At 41.1% G+C, this 27,105-nt stretch overlaps 1 protein-coding gene across 1 annotated transcript in view; it reads left to right on the forward strand.

Annotated features, from left to right (window-relative positions):
* Positions 1-7,265, forward strand: part of EEIG2 (EEIG family member 2) — a gene marked incomplete in the record, with an annotated part of 89,995 nt that extends 82,730 nt beyond the window's left edge. The window contains 5 exon segments of the mRNA XM_053693786.1: positions 1,602-1,697; positions 1,802-1,988; positions 3,484-3,611; positions 4,046-4,115; positions 4,280-7,265. Coding sequence (XP_053549761.1) covers positions 1,602-1,697; positions 1,802-1,988; positions 3,484-3,611; positions 4,046-4,115; positions 4,280-4,322 — 524 coding nt within the window.
* Between the last annotated feature and the right edge of the window lie 19,840 nt (positions 7,266-27,105).

The raw sequence follows: 27,105 nt of genomic DNA on the forward strand, positions 1-27,105 counted from the left end.
TCTGTACATGTAGTTTATACACAGGAGTGTGCTCAGCTGTGTGTGTTTAGTGTAGTTACATATAGATCTGTGTGTCATTATCTGTACATGTAGTTTATACACAGGACGTGTGCTCAGCTGTGTGTGTTTAGTGTAGTTACATATAGATCTGTGTGTCATTATCTGTACATGTAGTTTATACACAGGACGTGTGCTCAGCTGTGTGTGTTTAGTGTAGTTACATATAGATCTGTGTGTCATTATCTGTACATGTAGTTTATACACAGGACGTGTGCTCAGCTGTGTGTGTTTAGTGTAGTTACATATAGATCTGTGTGTCATTATCTGTACATGTAGTTTATACACAGGGTGTGCTCAGCTGTGTGTGTTTAGTGTAGTTACATATAGATCTGTGTGTCATTATCTGTACATGTAGTTTATACACAGGACGTGTGCTCAGCTGTGTGTGTTTAGTGTAGTTACATATAGATCTGTGTGTCATTATCTGTACATGTAGTTTATACACAGGACGTGTGCTCAGCTGTGTGTGTTTAGTGTAGTTACATATAGATCTGTGTGTCATTATCTGTACATGTAGTTTATACACAGGGCGTGTGCTCAGCTGTGTGTGTTTAGTGTAGTTACATATAGATCTGTGTGTCATTATCTGTACATGTAGTTTATACACAGGCGTGTGCTCAGCTGTGTGTGTTTAGTGTAGTTACATATAGATCTGTGTGTCATTATCTGTACATGTAGTTTATACACAGGGAGTGTGCTCAGCTGTGTGTGTTTAGTGTAGTTACATATAGATCCGTGTGTCATTATCTGTACATGTAGTTTATACACAGGATGTGCTCAGCTGTGTGTGTTTAGTGTAGTTACATATAGATCCGTGTGTCATTATCTGTACATGTAGTTTATACACAGGACGTGTGCTCAGCTGTGTGTGTTTAGTGTAGTTACATATAGATCCGTGTGTCATTATCTGTACATGTAGTTTATACACAGGGCATGTGCTCAGCTGTGTGTGTTTAGTGTAGTTACATATAGATCCGTGTGTCATTATCTGTACATGTAGTTTATACACAGGGTGTGCTCAGCTGTGTGTGTTTAGTGTAGTTACATATAGATCCGTGTGTCATTATCTGTACATGTAGTTTGTGCACAGGGCATGTGCTTAGGTGGGTTTGGGGGCATAAAGCGCTACAGTAAGAAATACATATATTCATGCATGAGGATAAGGTGCATGATTAATGCTGGTAGATGTAAAGCTTCTGTTAACACGCATGGGTGTGAAAAAGTTTTATTAACTCATAAAAGGAGAATGCTAAACTTTTAAATACTAAAATGAATGATTAATCTGGCACCAGCAGACATATTGCACAAGGTCACTCCCAGCATCCTCCAGTCATGCTGGGTACGTAGAATAAAAACCCTCTCTAATAACTCCGGGTAAATTGCATATATCGATGTCCTGCCATTATAGGAAACTGCCATGAGCCGTCACGGTGAGGTAGAAGAAATAGCTAAATCTTTTTAGTCAGGTTTGTTAGTTTGTAAAGGTGACAATAGGTGACTGCTGTCGCTCACGTTCATGTTACTCTGTATATGTATTTCAGACCTGTCAGCTAAGAGTGCCTCGGTTCCTGATGAGTTGGGAGCTTGTGGTCACTCCAGGACATCCAGCTATGCCAGCCAGCAGTCCAAGGCTTCAGGTACCAGCGCTGTATAATATCTGTGCCCTTTTTGTACACTAGACCATCTGGTTGACAGACAGATTGATAAATATGTATTGGTCCTTGTTGTGCCTCTTCTGTAGGATATAGTACTGGTCACTCACGGTCTTCCAGTTTATCAGAGTTAAGTCACAGGAGAAATATGTCTGTGGGAAGTTCATCCACAGGGATTGGGAGTATCCCAGAGCCCAGCGAAGATGATGGCATTAAAATTACAGCTTCAAGCCCGGATCTCACGGAGGAGGGATCATCCTCTGAAAAACTTAACAGGTACATTACCATGAGGGCAAGAGGGTGTAGAAACAATCATAGTAATAGGAGCAGACGGGTAGGGACCAGGTGACCGTATGGCACAAGCTTCTCACACACGCCATTAGCGGGTAGGGACCAGGTGACCGTATAGAACAAGCTTCTCACACACGCCATTAGCGGGTAGGGACCAGGTGACCGTATGGCGCAAGCTTCTCACACATGTCATCAGCTGGTAGGGACCAGGTGACCGTATGGCACAAGTTTCTCACACACACCATTAGCGGGTAGGGACCAGGTGACCGTATGGCACAACCTTCTCACACACGCCATTAGCGGGTAGGGACCAGGTGACCGTATAGAACAAGCTTCTCACACACGCCATTAGCGGGTAGGGACCAGGTGACCATATAGAACAAGCTTCTCACACACGCCATTAGCGGGTAGGGACCAGGTGACCGTATGGCGCAAGCTTCTCACACATGTCATCAGCGGGTAGGGTCCAGGTGACCATATGGCACAAGCTTCTCAGACACGCCATTAGCGGGTAGGGACCAGGTGACCGTATGGCACAAGCTTCTCACACACGCCATTAGCGGGTAGGGACCAGGTGATCGTATAGAACAAGCTTCTCACACATGTCATCAGCGGGTATGGACCAGGTGACTGTATAGAACAAGCTTCTCACACACGCCATTAGCGGGTAGGGACCAGGTGACCGTATGGCGCAAGCTTCTCACACATGTCATCAGCGGGTAGGGTCCAGGTGACCATATGGCACAAGCTTCTCACACACGCCATTAGCGGGTAGGGACCAGGTGACCGTATGGCACAAGCTTCTCACACACGCCATTAGCGGGTAGGGACCAGGTGATCGTATAGAACAAGCTTCTCACACATGTCATTAGCGGGTAGGGACCAGGTGACTGTATAGAACAAGCTTCTCACACACGCCATTAGCGGGTAGGGACCAGGTGACCGTATGGCACAAGCTTCTCACACACGCCATTAGCGGGTAGGGACCAGGTGATCGTATAGAACAAGCTTCTCACACATGTCATCAGCGGGTATGGACCAGGTGACTGTATAGAACAAGCTTCTCACACACGCCATTAGCGGGTAGGGACCAGGTGACCGTATGGCACAACCTTCTCACACACGCCATTAGCGGGTAGGGACCAGGTGATCTATAGAACAAGCTTCTCACACACGCCATTAGCGGGTAGGGACCAGGTGACTGTATAGAACAAGCTTCTCACACACGCCATTAGCGGGTAGGGACCAGGTGACCGTATGGCACAGCCTTCTCACACACGCCATTAGCGGGTAGGGACCAGGTGATCATATAGAACAAGCTTCTCACACACGCCATTAGCAGGTAGGGACCAGGTGATCGTATAGAACAAGCTTCTCACACACGCCATTAGCGGGTAGGGACCAGGTGACTGTATAGAACAAGCTTCTCACACACGCCATTAGCGGGTTCATATAACTGCTCCTTTTCCCTCACCTCCAGGCTGCCCATGAAGCAGGACTCTGTTGAGTCACAGCTAAAACGTGTTGATGCCACCCGTGTGGATGCAGATGACATTGTGGAAAAAATCCTCCAGAGTCAGGACTTTAGCCTGGACTCTAGTGCAGAAGGTAAGGAGCAGGGGTACAATAAGGCTCTGGTTCACAGATTTATTGGCAGGGAGTGTAGGATACTGGCACATCTAGTAAAGTATCTAGTACTGATATGTTTTGCTTTCTGTTAAACTTGGTTGGTAAAGTAGAAGAAACAGCTAAAGTGCACCCAGTTCTCAGATACCATTTACTAAGTGAATTGACAGATTTTTTTTTGTTGCTTTTCTGATGTTTTTAGCTCATTTCTGCACGTTATAGCTAATGCTCACGGTTAGCAGTAACGTTATTAAGCTGCTTATAACTCTATTCTAATTAATGTCTGTAGAAATATTTCTCTCATTCTAGATTCTAGTATCATTCAATCAGTATCTAGACTCTGTAGTCACCATACTGGAGTGCGCTGATGGTCACTAGTAGTAGATTTACATTTCTCTGTGTGTCTGTCCTTGCAGAGGAAGGTCTGAGGCTTTTTGTGGGTCCAGGTGGAAGCACAGCACTTGGCAGTCACCTCTTACCACACAGGTAGGTTACCCACTGATATAGGGGAATGGGCTACACCCTGAGTCTCCCTGCTTTGCCGCCCTATAGACCATAACAAATATCTCTCTTCTGCTGTCCCGTAGCTGTTAGGTGTGCACGTCTGTCAGTGAGCAGCTGTGTTTAGTGCCGTCTCTTGTTTATTGCAGGGTTGGAGCTGGAGCATATGAGCAGGTGGTGATGAAGCGCTAACAAATACACTACAGGGTATTCCGGTGCAGGATCCAGCCTGGAATGTGGCAGAACCACAAAACTGTGTCCCAGTGCCCTGATTGGAACTTTGACAGCTCCGTAGAGGAGTTTTAGATCAGATGGGCTCTCTGTCCTGTTAGAAAAGGGCAACACTCGTTTATCTGGGCGTGATCTGAGTTGTAACACAGTAATATTGCTCCAGCGGGTGACACAATCTGGGCTTCCTGAGATAATCACTAATAATCTTACAGACCAGGGTCTGCTTTTATTTATTTTTTTATATTACTTGGGGACCATATACACAATCATTAAGCTAAACGTTCAGATGTCCAGCAAAGCCATATTCTGCCTAGGGAGCATCTCCGTTTGGTACCTTAATATGTAATTCCTGCATCGTGCAGAACATAACTTGCTATGGGGTAGTATTTGTGACAGCCCAGCGTGACACTGGCAACGTGCACCCTCTGGCACGGCCCTCTGTAGCTTATCCAGCTAATGCACTCTAATTGTATCACATCCACCCATTCGCCCCCGTTATCTATAGATCTGCAATCCACCCTAAAAATGCTATAGAAATCCTAATGCATTGCTACCCCAAGGGGTTAAAGATGCGATTCCCAAATGCTAAAGGGTTAAGGATGTAATTGTGTCAGACTGTACAAACAGTGCTGTTAATATGTTAACTTTTTTATTCTTTGAAATTAGCAATTTATAAATCTGTTTAAATGTCTGAGCTTGGTGCATCTAAATAATTACTCGCCCAGCCACATGGGCAGAACCATCATCGGCCTCACTTAATTCAACGCTAGTACCAGGCTGACACCGGAAGTGCTGTAATCTCACAGGAGTCTAGTTAGTGTTGTCCAATTCTAGATTATAGGAAAAAAATGGCACTGTTTGCACTTAATCTGACTATCATGTTAGCGTTTTTTAAGCTCTAGTTATATTTTAGGTCAGCTAGAACTTTATTCTGCCGGCAATTTAGCACTTTATTGTACAGTGACACATTCTAATCACAAACCAGTGAAGGTTACAAAAATCTAATCTGAGTAAATTCAGGTGAGCAGAAATGCAAGGCCAGTGGGACCACTAGATTAGACCCATAACAGGCCGCAGTGAAATGCACGTTTATTAATGTTATCACTTATTGTCCAATACTGTAATGCCTTTGTTAACTGCTTCAGTGCTGTAATGAGGTGCCAGCCTGTACAGTAATGAAGAGGTTAATGTGCTGCACCATATACAATCATTTTGTACTTGCATCAGTGTCTGAGTATCAGGTGTAGTCTGCACAATACACAACTTCCTATCAATGTGTCCCCTTCTGTACAGTAACAAGGTGGGACGTTATATTTAGCATCACAGTACAATATATTGAGGAAGAATCTTATTTTGAGGGGGGGGGGATTGAAACATTTCATGTCTGGTGTAATTTGGAGTCAGTTTGTAAAGTTAATATTTTTATACAATTTTTGTTTTTATTGAATTTCTTGTTTATTTTATGGACGTCTTTGGTTTCCAGCTGGGTAATTGCACATTTGTTTTTGATATCATTTTCTGAGAACTGGAAATCTTACAGGAAATCTAAGATGATTGGGATGAAATTTAACCCCGTGGCTGCTAAAAAGGGCTTTCCTACACCCTCTCTGGCAGTGAGAAGGGTTAAATAGACAGCAGTACTTTTACATTATAGCTGAATCTGCAGAAATATTAACTTATCACTGTTAGAATAATGTTTAAAGGGACAGTGTACTATAACATTGTTTTTTCTAGCGACTTGTTATACCAAAACCAGAATATAAAATGTATAAGAAATAACTCCTTTCTGTTTATTTCTGTATATGAAACAGTTGTTTTTATCGTTGGAAACCACAACCTATTAAAATGGGCTTAGCTTGCTGGGAAATTAGACTGATTTATCTTATCGTTTTCTAAACACACAAATGCTTCTCTTATCTCTGTCTACATACCAAAGCCCAATACTTAAGTAATAAAATGTTTCCAATTGTTCTTGTTATCTCCCCTACCCTCACTGGGAGTGCAATTTCTTCTGCTGGCTGTGTTTACAGAGCGTTTCTATAGCCAATAATTAAGTATAGAAACTTTCAGTATAGTTAGAGATACCACAGACAAAATTGTTATTTTAAATACTGATATAAATGTAAAGGAACTACTTGTAAACAATTTAATAATTTCCAGCATATAAAATGAATAATTAGGAACCAATTAAAGGGAAGAGAATATCAGAGTACACTGTCCCTTTAACATGCGCCTCTTGTTTGCAGGCCGCACTGAGCATACGTGGGAGACAGATGTGCGCACAGACATATTGTCAGAGCGTTACATGCACGCCATCACTGATAGCTTTATAATCCACACAAAATTTTACTGTTTCACAAGCTCCAGTGCATATTTCATGTACCACTGATATCTCTTTAAAGGGAAATTGTAGTAGAAAAATTACGCACTCTGAATCGTTAGCACTAATTCATTAAGAGTGTGTGCAATACTCACAATACAGCCCTATGTGTGGAACCCAAGTAAAGAGATTAAAACCATAGGTAAAGTCCTGTATGAACACAGCTAGTTATTGGTTGGGTCATGTGGCTGCCTCTCACTGTGGCTCCAAAGTGTGACTTTGCCTATGTATTTATGCTTTTAAGGCATGTAATTTGTGCACTACAACGTCCCTTTAACAATGCAGATTTAAAAATTAAATACATAAGTAAAGTCTCAGTAATTGTTCATTATGGATTTTTTTTCCGCTTTTTATTTTTACATTTCTGCCTATTAAAGTGATTCCATACCTGTGTATGGAGAATGAACTTTGAATGTGCCATAGGATCATGGATTTGGGTTTGAAACTGACAAATCGTTTCTAGAATTACTTTTTTTATTTGTAATGTGGTGTCCTTTCCATACTGAATAAATACATCTTATGTACCACAGTGTATGTGTTATTTATTGAGATATTGTTATGGCTGCACAGTTATTTACCGTGAGATTGTTATGGCTGCACAGTTATTTACCGTGAGATTGTTATGGCTGCAGTTATTTACTGTGAGATTGTTATGGCTGCAGTTATTTACCGTGAGATTGTTATGGCTGCACAGTTATTTACAGTGAGATTGTTATGGCTGCAGTTATTTACCGTGAGATTGTTATGGCTGCACAATTATTTACAGTGAGACTGTTATGGCTGCACAGTTATTTACAGTGAGATTGTTATGGCTGCACAGTTATTTACAGTGAGATTGTTATGGCTGCACAGTTATTTACAGTGAGATTGTTATGGCTGCACAGTTATTTACCGTGAGATTGTTATGGCTGCACAGTTATTTACCGTGAGATTGTTATGGCTGCACAGTTATTTACCGTGAGATTGTTATGGCTGCACAGTTATTTACCGTGAGATTGTTATGGCTGCAGTTATTTACCGTGAGATTGTTATGGCTGCAGTTATTTACTGTGAGATTGTTATGGCTGCACGATTGTTATGGCTGCACAGTTATTTACAGTGAGATTGTTATGGCTGCACAGTTATTTACAGTGAGATTGTTATGGCTGCACAGTTATTTACAGTGAGATTGTTATGGCTGCACAGTTATTTACAGTAAGATTGTTATGGCTGCACAGTTATTTACAGTGAGATTGTTATGGCTGCACAGTTATTTACCGTGAGATTGTTATGGCTGCACAGTTATTTACAGTGAGATTGTTATGGCTGCACAGTTATTTACAGTAAGATTGTTATGGCTGCACAGTTATTTACAGTGAGATTGTTATGGCTGCACAGTTATTTACCGTGAGATTGTTATGGCTGCACAGTTATTTACAGTGAGATTGTTATGGCTGCACAGTTATTTACAGTGAGATTGTTATGGCTGCACAGTTATTTACAGTGAGATTGTTATGGCTGCACAGTTATTTACAGTGAGATTGTTATGGCTGCACAGTTATTTACAGTAAGATTGTTATGGCTGCACAGTTATTTACAGTGAGATTGTTATGGCTGCACAGTTATTTACCGTGAGATTGTTATGGCTGCACAGTTATTTACAGTGAGATTGTTATGGCTGCACAGTTATTTACAGTGAGATTGTTATGGCTGCACAGTTATTTACAGTGAGATTGTTATGGCTGCAGTTATTTACCGTGAGATTGTTATGGCTGCACAGTTATTTACCGTGAGATTGTTATGGCTGCACAGTTATTTACAGTGAGATTGTTATGGCTGCACAGTTATTTACAGTGAGATTGTTATGGCTGCACAGTTATTTACAGTGAGATTGTTATGGCTGCACAGTTATTTACAGTGAGATTGTTATGGCTGCAGTTATTTACCGTGAGATTGTTATGGCTGCACAGTTATTTACCGTGAGATTGTTATGGCTGCACAGTTATTTACAGTGAGATTGTTATGGCTGCACAGTTATTTACAGTGAGATTGTTATGGCTGCACAGTTATTTACAGTGAGATTGTTATGGCTGCACAGTTATTTGCCGTGGCATGGTTATGGCTGCACAGTTATTTACAGTGAGATTGTTATGGCTGCATAGTTATTTACAGTGAGATTGTTATGGCTGCACCGTTATTTACAGTGAGATTGTTATGGCTGCACAGTTATTTGCCATGAGATTGTTATGGCTGCACAGTTATTTACAGTGAGATTGTTATGGCTGCACAGTTATTTACAGTGGGATTGTTATGGCTGCACAGTTATTTGCATGAGATTGTTATGGCTGCACAGTTATTTACAGTGAGATTGTTATGGCTGCACAGTTATTTACAGTGAGATTGTTATGGCTGCACAGTTATTTACAGTGAGATTGTTATGGCTGCACAGTTATTTGCATGAGATTGTTATGGCTGCACAGTTATTTACCGTGAGATTGTTATGGCTGCACAGTTATTTACAGTGAGATTGTTATGGCTGCACAGTTATTTACAGTGAGATTGTTATGGCTGCACAGTTATTTACCGTGAGATTGTTATGGCTGCAGTTATTTACCGTGAGATTGTTATGGCTGCAGTTATTTACAGTGAGATTTTTATGGCTGCACAGTTGTTTACAGTGGGATTGTTATGGCTGCACAGTTATTTACCGTGAGATTGTTATGGCTGCAGTTATTTACAGTGAGATTGTTATGGCTGCACAGTTATTTGCCATGAGATTGTTATGGCTGCACAGTTATTTACCGTGAGATTGTTATGGCTGCACAGTTATTTACAGTGGGATTGTTATGGCTGCACAGTTATTTACCGTGAGATTTTTATGGCTGCACAGTTATTTACCGTGAGATTGTTATGGCTGCACAGTTATTTACCGTGAGATTGTTATGGCTGCACAGTTATTTACAGTGAGATTGTTATGGCTGCACAGTTATTTGCCATGAGATTGTTATGGCTGCACAGTTATTTACCGTGAGATTTTTATGGCTGCACAGTTATTTACCTTGAGATTGTTATGGCTGCACAGTTATTTACCGTGAGATTGTTATGGCTGCACAGTTATTTACAGTGGGATTGTTATGGCTGCACAGTTATTTACAGTGAGATTGTTATGGCTGCACAGTTATTTACAGTGAGATTGTTATGGCTGCACAGTTATTTGCCGTGAGATTGTTATGGCTGCACAGTTATTTGCCGTGGGATTGTTATGGCTGCACAGTTATTTGCCGTGGGATTGTTATGGATGCACAGTTATTTACAGTGAGATTGTTATGGCTGCACAGTTATTTACAGTGAGATTGTTATGGCTGCACAGTTATTTGCCGTGAGATTGTTATGGCTGCACAGTTATTTGCCGTGGGATTGTTATGGCTGCACAGTTATTTGCCGTGAGACTGTTATGGATGCACAGTTATTTACAGTGAGATTGTTATGGCTGCACAGTTATTTACAGTGAGATTGTTATGGCTGCACAGTTATTTACAGTGAGATTGTTATGGCTGCAGTTATTTACCATGAGACTGTTATGGATGCACAGTTATTTACCGTGATATTGTTATGGCTGCACAGTTATTTACAGTGAGATTGTTATGGCTGCAGTTATTTACCATGAGACTGTTATGGATGCACAGTTATTTACCGTGATAATGTTATGGCTGCACAGTTATTTACAGTGAGATTGTTATGGCTGCACAGTTATTTACAATGAGATTGTTATGGCTGCACAGTTATTTACCGTGATATTGTTATGGCTGCACAGTTATTTACAGTGAGATTGTTATGGCTGCACAGTTATTTACAGTGAGATTGTTATGGCTGCAGTTATTTACCATGAGACTGTTATGGCTGCACAGTTATTTACAGTGAGATTGTTATGGCTGCACAGTTATTTACAATGAGATTGTTATGGCTGCACAGTTATTTGCCATAAGATTGTTATGGCTGCACAGTTATTTACCATGAGACTGTTATGGCTGCACAGTTATTTACAGTGAGATTGTTATGGCTGCACAGTTATTTACAGTGAGATTGTTATGGCTGCACAGTTATTTGCCGTGGGATTGTTATGGCTGCACAGTTATTTACAGTGAGATTGTTATGGCTGCACAGTTATTTACAGTGGGATTGTTATGGCTGCACAGTTATTTGCCATAAGATTGTTATGGCTGCACAGTTATTTACAGTGAGATTGTTATGGCTGCACAGTTATTTACAGTGGGATTGTTATGGCTGCACAGTTATTTGCCATAAGATTGTTATGGCTGCACAGTTATTTGCCGTGGGATTGTTATGGCTGCACAGTTATTTGCCGTGGAATTGTTATGGCTGCACAGTTATTTACAGTGAGATTGTTATGGCTGCACAGTTATTTACAGTGGGATTGCTATGGCTGCACAGTTATTTACAGTGGGATTGCTATGGCTGCACAGTTATTTGCCATAAGATTGTTATGGCTGCACAGTTATTTACAGTGAGATTGTTATGGCTGCACAGTTATTTACAGTGAGATTGTTATGGCTGCACAGTTATTTACAGTGAGATTGTTATGGCTGCACAGTTATTTACAGTGAGATTGTTATGGCTGCACAGTTATTTACCGTGAGATTGTTATGGCTGCACAGTTATTTACAGTGAGATTGTTATGGCTGCACAGTTATTTACAGTGAGATTGTTATGGCTGCAGTTATTTACTGTGAGATTGTTATGGCTGCACAGTTATTTACAGTGAGATTGTTATGGCTGCAGTTATTTACCATGAGACTGTTATGGCTGCACAGTTATTTACCATGAGACTGTTATGGCTGTACAGTTATTTACCATGAGACTGTTATGGCTGCACAGTTATTTACAGTGAGACTGTTATGGCTGCACAGTTATTTACAGTGAGATTGTTATGGCTGCACAGTTATTTACCGTGAGATTGTTATGGCTGCACAGTTATTTACCGTGAGATTGTTATGGCTGCACAGTTATTTACCGTGAGATTGTTATGGCTGCACAGTTATTTACCGTGAGATTTTTATGGCTGCACAGTTATTTGCCGTGAGATTTTTATGGCTGCACAGTTATTTACCGTGAGATTTTTATGGCTGCACAGTTATTTACCGTGAGATTTTTATGGCTGCACAGTTATTTACCGTGAGATTTTTATGGCTGCACAGTTATTTGCCGTGGGATTGTTGTGGCTGCACAGTTATTTACCGTGGGATTGTTGTGGCTGCACAGTTATTTACCGTGGGATTGTTGTGGCTGCACAGTTATTTGCCGTGGGATTGCTGTGGCTGCACAGTTATTTGCTGTGGGATTGTTGTGGCTGCACAGTTTTCTTTCCAATGGCAGGGAGAGTTCACAAATTAATTCATTACTGTTGGGAAATCACTTCCTGACCACCAGGAGAAGGCAAAGACGCTCCAGATAAAGCATTAAGTATCCCTCCCATTTCCCATACTCCCCCAGTCATTAATTGCCTTGTCAACTTGGAGGTTGGGAAGAAAGTGCTCTGAAGAACATTTTGGAATTTAAGTCCTTTAATGGGTAGTTTCCTTGCTAGACAGGAGTGGGGTTATGCTGTGTCCATGAAAACCTCTTAGTAAGAGTATTGTTAGCTGCTTGATGTCACCGGGAAGCTTATCTGTCCTCCTTGCAGCAATTTATGCTAACCCCTCTCTGGCAACCAGTGTTAGCTAACACTGCTTTCCTATTTTACCTCAGGTCCCTGTCAGAAGTTGGATGAAGCTTTCAGACCTGAAAGTGCTGTGACTGCCCCACAGCAGAGACCCTGGAGGTAAGTGTCTTTTCTTTTCCTCAGGACTATAGGGGATGGATGGTAGGAGGACACTTAATGGTAGGTGCAAATTGGCACCTTATACCTTTGCAGAGGGTCTGCGGACATTGTATTCTATCCTAGAGTAGTATAGTCTTTTATTTGGGCAACGAACCAGGGAACTGTAGCAACCTGTCCAGCACTTAGACTCCATTAATCATAACGGATTTAATTCCTTAACTAGGGCTTTAGGGCGCTTAGCCTTTATTGGGGGCCACTATATGGATTGTATGTTCCTGAAAGGGATCTCTCACTTTAACCCTTAAGGACCACATCACTTTTCCATTTTCTGACCGTTTGGGACCAGGGCTATTTTTACATTTCTGCTGTGTTTGTGTTTAGCTGTAATTTTCCTCTTACTTACTGTACCCACACATATTATATACCCTTTTTCTCACCATTAAATGGACTTTCTAAAGAAACCATTATTTTCATCATATCTTATAATTTACTATAAAAAAATATATATAAAATATAATGGAAAAAAACACACTTTTTCCATCTTTGACCCCCAAAATCTGTTACATATCTACAACCTCCAAAAAAGTTTCTAAATTTTGTCCTGAGTTTAGAAATACCCAATGTTTACACGTTCTTTGCTTTTTTTTTTGCAAGTTATCGGGCAATAAATACAAGTAGCACTTTGCTATTTCCAAACCTTTTTTTTTTTTTCAAAATTAGCGCTAGTTACATTGGAACACTGATATCAATCAGGAATCCCTGAATATCCCTTGACATATAGAAAAAAAATGAGAAAAGTTACAACAAAGCCCTGTAGTAAAAATATTAGCAACCTTTATTATAATATTAAAACGGCGCACAGGAGGTGAAAAACAATCTTAAAATGGCCAAACAAAAAAAAACGTCTGACCGGTTTCGGTCACCGTAATCATAGACATGGTTGTAATGCAGCTGTTGGAGACCTTAAATGGTATACAACTCATTTCTATTGGTTAAAACATAAATGAAGTAATTGGCATCTAAAAGTAACCCTTTATGTACCATGAATGTGTGATAATTATGAAGGAAAAGATGATATAATGTATACACATATGGCCATTAAACATCCTAAATCTATTTTTCTATCAAAGAAACATATTCAAGGGAAATATTAGTTTATAGATTAATACTATTTAGACCCACAAATAGCCTGATCAAAATGATTCATTTTTATTGTTAATGTTATTAATTAAGAACATCTATAGGCAAAATAGCAATAAGCCCATTTTCTCAAAACTGAGACCTTCTTTTGAGTAATGGTTCAAATACAAAACATTAACAAGAGTGTAAAATACAGTGATCATAGTACTGAAATAAAAGCAAAAAGGAAGAGAATAATGATAATTCCTTTTTGCTTTTATTTCAGTACTATGATCACTGTATTTTACACTCTTGTTAATGTTTTGTATTTGAACCATAACTCAACAGAAGGTCTCAGTTTTGAGAAAATGGGCTTATTGTTATTTTGCCTATAGATGTTCTTAATAACATTAACAATAAAAGTGAATCATTTTGATCAGGCTATTTGTGGGTCTAAATAGTATTAATCTATAAACTAATATTTCCCTTGAATATGTTTCTTTGATAGAAAAAACATAATTTATGTAAGAACTTACCTGATAAATTCATTTCTTTCATGTAATTAGCAAGAGTCCATGAGCTAGTGACGTATGGGATATACATTCCTACCAGGAGGGGCAAAGTTTCCCAAACATCAAAATGCCTATAAATACACCCCTCACCACACCCACAATTCAGTTTAACGAATAGCCAAGAAGTGGGGTGATAAGAAAGGAGCGAAAGCATCAAACAAGGAATTGGAATAATTGTGCTTTATACAAAAAAATCATAACCAGCACAAGAAAGGATGGGCCTCATGGACTCTTGCCAATATGAAAGAAATGAATTTATCAGGTATGTTCTTAAATAAATTATGTTTTCTTTCATGTAATTGGCAAGAGTCCATGAGCTAGTGACGTATGGGATAGCAGATACCCAAGATGTGGAACTTCCACGCAAGAGTCACTAGAGAGGGAGGGATAAAATAAAGACAGCCAATTCCGCTGAAAAAACAATCCACAACCCAAATCAAAAAGTTTTAATCTTTATAATGAAAAAAACTGAAATTATAAGCAGAAGAATCAAACTGAAACAGCTGCCTGAAGTACCAAAAACTGCTTCCAAGGAGGAAAAAACATCAAAATGGTAGAATTTAGTAAAAGTATGCAAAGAAGACCAAGTTGCTGCTTTGTAAATCTGATCAACAGAAGCTTCATTCTTAAAAGCCCAGGAAGTAGAAACTGACCTAGTAGAATGAGCCGTAATCCTTTGAGGCGGGGATTTACCCGACTCCACATAAGCATGATGAATCAAAAGCTTTAACCACGATGCCAAAGAAATGGCAGAAGCCTTCTGACCTTTCCTAGAACCAGAAAAGATAACAAATAGACTAGAGGTCTTTCTGAAATCTTTAGTAGCTTCAACATAATATTTCAAAGCTCTTACTACATCCAAAGAATGTAAAGATCTCTCCAGAGAATTCTTAGGATTAGGACACAACGAAGGGACAACAATTTCTCTACTTATGTTGTTAGAATTCACAACTTTAGGTAAAAATTTAAATGAAGTCCGCAAAACCGCCTTATCCTGATGAAAAATCAGAAAAGGAGACTCACAAGAAAGAGCAGATAACTCAGAAACTCTTCTAGCAGAAGAGATGGCAAAAAGGAACAAGACTTTCCAAGAAAGTAATTTAATGTCCAGAGAATGTATAGGCTCAAATGGAGGAGCCTGTAAAGCTCTCAAAACCAAATTAAGACTCCAAGGAGGAGAGATTGACTTAATGACAGGCTTGATACGAACCAAAGCCTGTACAAAATTATGAATATCAGGAAGATTAGCAATTTCTCTTGTTAAGTGTATCCAGTCCACGGATCATCCATTACTTGTGGGATATTCTCCTTCCCAACAGGAAGTTGCAAGAGGATCACCCACAGCAGAGCTGCTATATAGCTCCTCCCCTAACTGTCATATCCAGTCATTCTCTTGCAAGCCTCAACCAAGATGGAGGTCGTAAGAGGAGTGTGGTGTTTTATACTTAGTTTATTCTTCAATCAAAAGTTTGTTATTTTTAAATGGTGCCGGAGTGTACTGTTTATCTCAGGCAGTATTTAGAAGAAGAATCTGCCTGCGTTTTCTATGATCTTAGCAGTAGTAACTAAGATCCATGGCTGGTCTCACATATTCTGAGGAGTGAGGTAACTTCAGAGAGGGAATGGCGTGCAGGTTTTCCTGCAATAAGGTATGTGCAGTTAATATTTTTCTAGGGATGGAATTTCCTAGAAAATGCTGCTGATTCCGAACTAATGTAAGTAAAGCCTTAAATGCAGTTATAGCGACTGGTATCAGGCTTATTAATAGAGATACATACTCTTATAAAAATGTAATATAAAACGTTTGCTGGCATGTTTAATCGTTTTTATATGTATTTGGTGATAAAACTTATTGGGGCCTAGTTTTTTCCACATGGCTGGCTTGAATTTTGTCTAGTAACAGTTTCCTTAGCCTTTCCACTGTTGTAATATGAGTGGGAGGGGCCTTTTTTAGTGCTTTTCTGTGCAGATAAAAATACTGACAGAGACATTCAGCTTCCCTCTGCATGATCCAGGACATCTCTGGAGGGCTCAAAAGGCTTCAAAGTCGTTTTTGAGGGAGGTAAAAAGCCACAGTAGAGCTGTGGCAGTTGTTGTGACTGTTTGAAAAAAAAAAAAAAGTTTTTGTCTTTTATTATTCAGTTTTGGGTATTAAGGGGTTAATCATCCATTTGCAAGTGGGTGCAATGCTCTGCTAACTTGTTACATACACTGTAAAAATTTTGTTAGTGTAACTGCCTTTTTTCACTGTTATTTCAAATTTTGACAAAATTTGTGTTTCTTAAAGGTGCAGTAACGTTTTTTATATTGCTTGTAAACTTGTTTAAAGTGTTTTCCAAGCTTGCTAGTCTCATTGCTAGTCTGTTTAAACATGTCTGACACAGAGGAAACTACTTGTTCATTATGTTTGAAATCCATGGTGGAGCCCCATAGGAGAATGTGTACTAAATGTATTGATTTCACCTTAAACAGTAAAGATCAGTCTTTAACTATAAAAGAAATATCACCAGAAGATTCTGACGAGGGGGAAGTTATGCCGACTAACTCTCCCCACGTGTCAGACCCTTCGCCTCCCGCTCAGGGGATGCACGCTAATATGGCGCAAATTACATCAGGGACGCCCATAGCGATTACCTTGCAGGACAAGGCTGCAATCATGAATAATACCCTGTCAGAGGTTGCCTGAATTAAGAGGCAAGCGCGATTGCTCTGGGGTTAGGAGAAATACAGAGCGCGCAGATGCTGTAAGGGCCATGTCTGATACTGCGTCACAATATGTAGATCAAGAGGACGGAGAGCTTCAGTCTGTGGGTGACATCTCTGATTCGGGGAAACCTGATTCAGAGATTTCTAATTTTAAATTTAAGCTTGAGAACCTCCGTGTGTTGCTTGGGGAGGTATTAGCTGCTCTGAATGACTGTAACACAGTTGCAGTACCAGAGAAATTGTGTAGGCTGGATAAATAGTATGCGGTACCGGTGTGTACTGATGTTTTTCCTATACCTAAAAGACTTACAGAAATTATTAGCAAGGAGTGGGATAGACCGGGGGTGCCTTTTTCCCCACCTCCTATATTTAGAAAAATGTTTCCAATAGACGCCACTACACAGGACTTATGGCAGACGGTCCCTAAGGTGGAGGGAGCAGTTTCTACTTTAGCAAAGCGTACTACTATCCCGGTTGAGGACAGTTGTGCTTTTTCAGATCCAATGGATAAAAAATTGGAGGGTTACCTTAAGAAAATGTTTATTCAACAAGGTTTTATTTTACAGCCCCTTGCATGCATTGCGCCTGTCACGGCCGCGGTGGCATTCTGGTTTGAGGCCCTGGAAGAGGCCATCCATACAGCTCCATTGACTGAAATTATTGACAAGCTTAGAACACTTAAGCTAGCTAACTCATTTGTTTCTGATGCCATTGTTCATTTGACTAAACGAATGGCTAAGAATTCCGGATTCGCCATCCAAGCGCGTAGGGCGCTATGGCTTAAATCCTGGTCAGCTGACGTGACTTCGAAGTCTAAATTACTCAACATTCCTTTCAAGGGGCAGATCTTATTCGGGCCTGGTTTGAAGGAAATTATTGCTAACATTACTGGAGGTAAGGGTCACACCCTTCCTCAGGACAGGGCCAAAGCAAAGGCCAAACAGTCTAATTTTCATGCCTTTCGAAATTTCAAGGCAGGTGCAGCATCAACTTCCTCCGCTTCAAAACAAGAGGGAACTTTTGCTCAATCTAAGCAGGCATGGAAACCTAACCAGTCCTGTAACAAAGGCAAGCAGGCCAGAAAGCCTGCTGCTGCCTCTAAGACAGCATGAAGGAACGGCCCCCTATCCGGCGACGGATCTAGTAGGGGGCAGACTTTCTCTCTTCGCCCAGGCGTGGGCAAGAGATGTTCAGGATCCCTGGGCGTTGGAGATCATATCTCAGGGATATCTTCTGGACTTCAAAGCTTCTCCTCCACAAGGGAGATTTCATCTTTCAAGGCTATCTGCAAATCAGATAAAGAAAGAGGCATTCCTACGCTGTGTGCAAGACCTCCTAGTTATGGGAGTGATCCATCCAGTTCCGCGGACGGAACAAGGACAGGGTTTTTATTCAAATCTGTTTGTGGTTCCCAAAAAAGAGGGAACCTTCAGACCAATTTTGGATCTAAAGATCTTAAACAAATTCCTCAGAGTTCCATCTTTCAAAATGGAAACTATTCGGACCATCCTACCCATGATCCAAGAAGGTCAGTACATGACCACAGTGGACTTAAAGGATGCCTGTCTTCACATACCGATTCACAAAGATCATCATCGGTTTCTAAGGTTTGCCTTTCTAGACAGGCATTACCAATTTGTAGCTCTTCCCTTCGGGTTGGCTACAGCCCCGAGAATCTTTACAAAGGTTCTGGGCTCACTTCTGGCGGTTCTAAGACCGCGAGGCATAGCGGTGGCTCCGTATCTAGACGACATCCTGATACAGGCGTCAAGCTTTCAAGTTGCCAAGTCTCATACAGAGATAGTTCTGGCATTTCTGAGGTCGCACGGGTGGAAAGTGAACGAGGAAAAGAGTTCTCTATCCCCACTCACAAGAGTCTCCTTCTTAGGGACTCTTACAGATTCTGTAGAAATGAAAATTTACCTGACGGAGTCCAGGTTATCAAAACTTCTAAATGCTTGCCGTGTTCTTCACTCCATTCGCCCTTCGGTAGCTCAGTGTATGGAGGTAATCGGCTTAATGGTAGCGGCAATGGACATAGTGCCATTTGCGCGCCTTCATCTCAGACCGCTGCAATTATGCATGCTGAGTCAGTGGAATGGTGATTACACAGATTTGTCCCCTCTGCTAAATCTGGATCAAGAGACCAGAGATTCTCTTCTCTGGTGGTTGTCTCGGGTACACCTGTCCAAGGGTATGACCTTTCGCAGGCCAGATTGGACAATTGTAACAACAGATGCCAGCCTTCTAGGTTGGGGTGCAGTCTGGAAACTCCTTCCAATAAATATTCTGGAGTTAAGAGCGATATTCAATGCTCTTCTGGCTTGGCCTCAGTTAGCAACACTGAGGTTCATCAGATTTCAGTCGGACAACATCACGACTGTGGCTTACATCAACCATCAAGGGGGAACCAGGAGTTCCCTGGCGATGTTAGAAGTCTCAAAAATAATTCGCTGGGCAGAGTACCACTCTTGCCACCTGTCAGCAATCCATATCCCAGGCGTGGAGAACTGGGAGGCGGATTTTCTAAGTCGTCAGACTTTCCATCCGGGGGAGTGGGAACTCCATCCGGAGGTGTTTGCTCAGTTGATTCATCGTTGGGGCAAACCAGAGTTGGATCTCATGGCGTCTCGCCAGAACGCCAAGCTTCCTTGTTACGGATCCAGGTCCAGGGACCCAGAAGCGACGCTGATAGATGCGCTAGCAGCGCCTTGGTTCTTCAACCTGGCTTATGTGTTTCCACCGTTTCCTCTGCTCCCTCGACTGATTGCCAAAATCAAACAGGAGAGAGCATTGGTGATTCTGATAGCACCTGCGTGGCCACGCAGGACTTGGTATGCAGACCTAGTGGACATGTCATCCTTTCCACCATGGACTCTGCCTCTAAGACATACAAGGTCCTTTCAATCATCCAAATCTAATTTCTCTGAGACTGACTGCATGGAGATTGAACGCTTGATTCTATCAAAGCGTGGCTTCTCCGAGTCAGTCATTGATACTTTAATACAGGCACGAAAGCCTGTTACCAGGAAAATCTACCACAAGATATGGAGTAAATATCTTTATTGGTGTGAATCCAAGACTTACTCATGGAGTAAAGTTAGGATTCCTAGAATATTGTCTTTTCTCCAAGAGGGCTTGGACAAAGGATTATCAGCTAGTTCCTTAAAGGGACAGATTTCTGCTCTGTCTATTCTTTTGCACAAGCGTCTGGCAGAGGGTCTAGACGTCCAGGCATTTTGCCAGGCTTTGGTTAGATTTAAGCCTGTGTTTAAACCTGTTGCTCCCCCGTGGAGCTTAAACTTGGTTCTTAAGGTTCTTCAAGGAGTTCTGTTTGAACCCCTTCATTCCATTGATATTAAACTTTTATCTTGGAAAGTTCTGTTTTTGATGGCTATTTCCTCGGCTCGGAGAGTCTCTGAGCTATCTGCCTTACAATGTGATTCTCCCTATCTGATTTTTCATGCAGATAAGGTAGTTCTGCGTACGAAACCTGGGTTTTTACCTAAGGTGGTTTCTAACAAGAATATCAATCAAGAGATTGTTGTTCCATCGTTGTGCCCTAATCCTTCTTCAAAGAAGGAACGTCTTTTACATAATCTGGACGTAGTCCGTGCCTTGAAGTTTTACTTACAAGCTACTAAGGATTTTCGTCAAACATCTTTCCTGTTTGTCATTTACTCTGGACAGAGGAGAGGTCAAAAAGCTTCGGCAACCTCTCTTTCCTTTTGGCTTCGGAGCGTAATAAGCCTAGCCTATGAGACTGCTGGACAGCAGCCCCCTGAAAGGATTACAGCTCATTCTACTAGAGATGTGGCTTCCACCTGGGCCTTCAAAAATGAGGCCTCTGTTGAACAGATTTGCAAGGCTGCGACTTGCTCTTTGCTTCACACTTTTTCAAAATTTTACAAATTTGATACTTTTGCTTCTTCGGAGGCTGTGTTTGGGAGAAAGGTTCTTCAGGCAGTGGTTCCTTCCGCTTAATCCTGCCTTGTCCCTCCCATCATCCGTGTACTTTAGCTTTGGTGTTGGTATCCCACAAGTAATGGATGATCCGTGGACTGGATACACTTAACAAGAGAAAACATAATTTATGCTTACCTGATTTATTTCTCTTGTAGTGTATCCAGTCCACGGCCCGCCCTGTCCTTTTAAGGCAGGTCTAAATTTTAATTAAACTACAGTCACCACTGCACCCTATGGTTTCTCCTTTCTCTGTTTGTTTTCGGTCTAATGACTGGATATGACAGTTAGGGGAGGAGCTATATAGCAGCTCTGCTGTGGGTGATCCTCTTGCAACTTCCTGTTGGGAAGGGGAATATCCCACAAGTAATGGATGATCCGTGGACTGGATACACTACAAGAGAAATAAATTTATCAGGTAAGCATAAATTATGTTTTTTCTGTGAAACAGAACAGAAAGAGCAGAGATGTGTCCTTTCAAGAAACTTGCAGACAAACCCTTATCCAAACCATCCTGAAGAAACTGTAAAATTCTAGGAATTCTAAAAGATTGCCAAGAGTATTTATGAGAAGAACACCAAGAAATGTAAGTCTTCCAAACTCTGTAATAAATCTTTCTAGACACAGAATTACGAGCCTGTAACATAGTATTAATCACGGAGTCAGAGAAACCTCTATGACTAAGTATTAAGCGTTCAATTTCCATACCTTCAAATTTAATGATTTGAGATCCTGATGGAAAAATGGGCCTTGAGATAGAAGGTCTGGCCTTAACGGAAGTGTCCAAGGTTGGCAACTGTCCATCCGAACAAGATCCGCATACCAAAACCTGTGTGGCCATGCTGGAGCCACCAGCAGCACAAACAAACGTTCCATTATGATTTTGGAAGAAGAACTAGAGGCTGAAAAATATATGCCGGATGATAATTCCAAGGAAGTGACAATGTATCCACCGCTTCTGCCTGAGGATCCCTGGATCTGGACAGATACCTGGGAAGTTTCCTGTTTAGATGAGAAGCCATCAGATCTATTTCTGGAAGTCCCCAAATCTGAACAATCTGAAGAAATACCTCTGGATGCAGAGACCATTCGCCCGGATGTAACGTCTGGCGGCTGAGTTAATCCGCTTCCCAATCGTCTATACTTGGGATGTAAATCGCAGAGATTAGACAGGAGCTGGATTCCGCCCATACAAGTATCCGAGATACTTCTTTCATAGCCTGAGGACTGTGAGTCCCACCTTGATGATTGACATACGCCACGGTTGTGACATTGTCTGTCTGAAAACAAACAATTCTCTCTTCAGAAGAGGCCAGAACTGAAGAGCTCTGAAAATTGCACGGAGTTCCAAAATGTTGATTGTAATCTCGCCTCCTGAGATTCCCAAACCCCCTGCACTGTCAGAGATCCCCATACAGCTCCCCAACCTGAAAGACTTGCATCTGTTGTGATCACAGTCCAGGTTGGACGAACAAATGAGGCCCCTTGAACTAAACGATGGTGATCCAACCACCAAGTCAGAGAAGAACGAACATTGGGATTTAAAGATATTAATTGTGATATCTTTGTATAATCCCTGCACCATTGGTTCAGCATACAAAACTGGAGAGGTCTCATGTGAAAACGAGCAAAGGGGATCGCGTCCGATGCTGCAGTCATGAGACCTAAAATTTCCATGCACAAAGCTACCGAAGGGAATGATTTAGACTGAAGGTTTCGACAAGCTGAAACCAATTTCAGACGTCTCTTGTCTGTTAGAGACAAAGTCATGGATACGAATCTATTTGGAAACCCAAAAAGTTTACCCTTGTCCGAGGAATCAAGGAAATCTTTGGTAAATTGATCCTCCAACCATGTCTTTGAAGAAACAACACAAGTTGATTTGTATGAGATTCTGCAGAATGTAAAGACTGAGCAAGAACCAAGATATCGTCCAAATAAGTAAATACCGCAATACCCTGCTCTCTGATTACAGAGAGAAGGGCACTGAGAACCTTTGAAAAGATCCTTGGAGCTGTTGCTAGGCCAAAAGAAAGAGCAACAAATTGGTAATGCTTGTCTAGAAAAGAGAATCTCAGGAACTGATAGTGATCCGGATGAATAGGAATATGAAGATATGCATCCTGTAAGTCTATTGTGGACATATAATGCCCTTACTGAACAAAAGGCAGAATAGTCCTTATAGTCACCATTTTGAATGTTGGTATCCTTACATAACGATTCAATATTTTTAGATCCAGAACTGGTCTGAAAGAATTCTCTTTCTTCGGTACAATGAACAGATTTGAATAAAACCCCAGACCCGTTCCAGATCTGGAACTGGCACAATTACCCCAGCTGACTCCAGGTCTGAAACACATTTCAGAAAAGCCTGAGCCTTTACTGGGTTTACTGGAATGCGTGAGAGAAAGAATCTTCTCACAGGCGGTCTTATCTTGAAACCTATTATGTACCCTTGAGAAACAATGTTCTGAATCCAATGATTTTGAATCGAACTGATCCAAACATTTTTGAAAAATCGTAACCTGCCCCCTACCAGCTGTGCTGGAATGAGGGCCGCACCTTCATGCGGACTTGGGAGCTGGTTTTGATTTCCTAAAAGGCTTGGATTTATTCCAGACTGGAGAAGGTTTCCAAACGGAGACCGTTCCTTTAGGGGAAGGGTCAGGCTTCTGTTCCTTATTCTGACGAAAGGAACGAAAACGATTAGCAGCCCTATATTTACCCTTAGATTTTTTATCCTGAGGCAAAAAAGCTCCTTTCCCCCCAGTGACAGTTGAAATAATAAAATCCAACTGAGAACCAAATAACTTATTACCTTGGAAAGAAAGAGAAAGCAACGTTGACTTAGAAGTCATATCTGCATTCCAAGATTTAAGCCATAAAGCTCTTCTAGCTAAAATAGCTAAAGACATCAATCCTAATGATATAAAAAATGGCATCACAAACAAAGTTATTAGCATGTTGAAGAAGTTTAACAATGCTATAAGCATCATGGTCCGACACTTGTTGTGCTAAAGCCTCCAACCAGAAAGTGGAAGCTGCAGCAACATCAGCCAAAGAAATAGCAGGCCTAAGAAGATTACCTGAACATAAATAAGCCTTCCTTAGAAATGATTCAAGTTTCCTATCTAAAGGATCCTTAAAAGAAGTACTATCTGGTAGTACGTTTAGCAAGAGTTGAAATAGCCCCATCAACTTTGGGGATTTTCTCCCAAAACTCTAATCTATCAGACGGCAAAGGGTACAATTTCTTAAACCTTGGAGAAGGAGTAAATGAAGTACCCAGACTATTCCATTCCCTAGAAATTACATCTGAAATAGCATCAGGAACTGGAAAAACTTCTGGAATAACTACATGAGGTTTAAAAACCGAATTTAAACGCTTACTAGTTTTAATATCAAGAGGACTAGACTCCTCCATATCTAATGCAATCAACACTTCTTTCAGTAAAGAACGAATAAACTCCATCTTAAACAAATATGAAGATTTATCAGTGTCAATATCTGAGGCAGAATCTTCTGATCCAGAAAGATCCTCATCAGAGATAGATAAGTCAGAATAATGGCGGTCACTTAAAAATTCATCTGATTTATGAGAAGTTTTAAAAGACCTTTTACGTTTACTAGAAGGAGGTATAACAGACAGAGCCTTCCGAATAGAATTAGAAACAAATTCTTTTACATTAACAGGAACATCCTGAACATTAGATGTTGACGGAGCAACAACAGGTAATGGATTATTACTAATGGAAATTTTATCTGCGTTTGATAGTTTATCATGACAACTAACACAAACTACAGCCGGAGGAACAGTTAGCATAAGTTTACAACAAATGCACTTAGCTTTGGTAGAACTGACATCAGGCAGCGTCTTTCCAGAAGTAGATTCTGATCCAGGGTCAGGTTGTGACATCTTGCAATATGTAATAGAAAAAACAACATATAAAGCAAAATTATCAAATTCCTTAAATGACAGTTTCAGGAATGGGAAAAAATGCAAACAGAACAAGCCTCTAGAAACTAGAAGCAAATAAAAAGTGAGACTTAAATAATGTAAATAAACTGGCGCCAAGTATGACGCCTACAACAGGAGTTAGCTGGAGCTATATTATCCTGAGTTGGCTTTGTTTACCTTCCTTGCTGATCGTGATTGGGACAGCGTTTCACACAGAGGAGAGGGTGAGTGATTTACCTATTCAATTCAGCAGTTGAATTTGCCTGGGCAGCGTTCTGACGCACTGTTATCAAAAGAGTCTGGTGGTCAGATAAAGGCAGCCAGGCATTGTTTTTGGGAGTTACGTGTATACCACAGAGGTACAGCAAAAGGACATTACAGTAACTCAAACCTTACTTAATCACTGCTGGTTATTGACTGTATATCACCCCCTGCATTTGAGTGTGCTTCTGGGCTAGCGATAATTTGGACTGCGGTTCAAGTCACCAATAAACTTACACTGTTCACTGACCTTTGTTCATCAATTTAACATTATCCCTTGACATGTATATATTTTTTTTAGCAGACATCCCAAATGTTTGATCTAGGCCCATTTTGGTATATTTCATGCCACCATTTCACCGCCAAATACACTCAAATAAAAAAAATCGTTCACTTTTTCACAAACTTTAGGTTTCTCACTGAAATTATTTACAAACAGCTTGTGCAATTATGGCACAAATGGTTGTAAAAGCTTCTCTGTGATCCCCTTTGTTCAGAAATAGCAGTCATATAAGACTTTGGAGTTGCTTTTTGCTAATTAGAAGGCCGCCAAATGCCATTGCACACCACACTTGTATTATGCCCAGCATTGAAGAGGTTAATTAGGTAGCTTGTAGGGTTAATTTCAGCTTTAGTGTAGAGATCAGCCCATTAAGGGGTCTTTGGTTTTAGTTTCTGGGCTGTGGCGAACACCGTTTTTTAGTTTGCACACTTTAGCTCTTCTCTGTAGGCGTTGCTCTTCACAACGCAACACCACGTGGGTCACTGTGTGCTGTTTCCTACTTAGAATCTGATCGCGCTGCGGACAGCAGCTGGGAGCGCAATTGGATTTCTATTCACAGCGGCATGGTTCTCTGCAGAGCGGGAGGGTTCGTTGTAGACCTTGAATAGAGATAATATTTTTCTTTTAATTTTATTACTGTTCTGAGTCAAGCCTGAATTATGGAAATGGAAAATTCTTTCTCAGTGTCCATATTTGATTAATTTTTATATTGTGAGCAGGCCCAGGTTATACCCCTGCATAATTTTTTTCCTACTGTATGTGTTTCATCAGTATTACAATCCAAGCCTAGAGGGACCAAGTCTTGTAAAAAGATTAACCCTTCAGAGCCCTCAACATCTCAGGACTTGTACAGGACATGCCTCAACTTTCCCCTCAGTCCCTCTCCCAAAAGGTTGCACATGCAGTTCCCCGCGGCTCAGCTCAGTCTCTTTCTGGGGGAATTTTTTTACCAGGAGACTTTGCAGCCCAGCTTCAATCAGCTGTTTCTGCTGGGCTGAGTGCCTTACCCATCTTGGGTAAGAGGAAGATAAAGATTAAACATGTTTCCTCTGATACAGGTATCTCTTCTCCTATTAAGTCTGCATTGGTCAGTCTATCTCAAAATTCTGAGGATGAGCATTCCTCAGTAGCTTCTGAAGGTGAGCTACCAGACAGATTAGCAGAGTCTGAGGAGATTAATTTTGGATTAAAACTTGAACTCCTTATCTACTTTAAATGTTCCTTATCCAAAGCCATCTGAGGAACCTAAAATATCAAAACTGAACAGAGTTTATGATTTTAAACCCAGAGCTATGGAAGTCTTTCCGATTCCGGCCCGCATGACGGACATCATCTCTAAGGAGTAGGAGAAACCTAGGAAACCTATCTCCCCTTCCTCTAAGTTTAAGAAAATGTTCCCAGTTCCTGACTCTAACCTGGAGTTATGGGGATCAATTTACGGAGCTTGATGCCCTGTGTGTTTCCAGCGAGCCTAGAGGCACACCGGAAACAGAAGTTATTTAAAGACTGCTGCTCCATAACTGGTCTGCCTGCTCTGAGGCGGTGGACAGAAATCAACCCGATCGAATACGATCGGGTTGATTGACATCCCCTGTTAGCTGCCGCGATACTGTAGGGGCCAGCATTGCAGCAGCAGTTCACAAGAACTGCTGGTGCAATGATAAATGCCGACAGCTTATGCTGT

The sequence above is a fragment of the Bombina bombina genome, chromosome 10, assembly GCF_027579735.1.
Source record: "Bombina bombina isolate aBomBom1 chromosome 10, aBomBom1.pri, whole genome shotgun sequence".
In the NCBI taxonomy this organism is placed as follows: domain Eukaryota; kingdom Metazoa; phylum Chordata; class Amphibia; order Anura; family Bombinatoridae; genus Bombina; species Bombina bombina.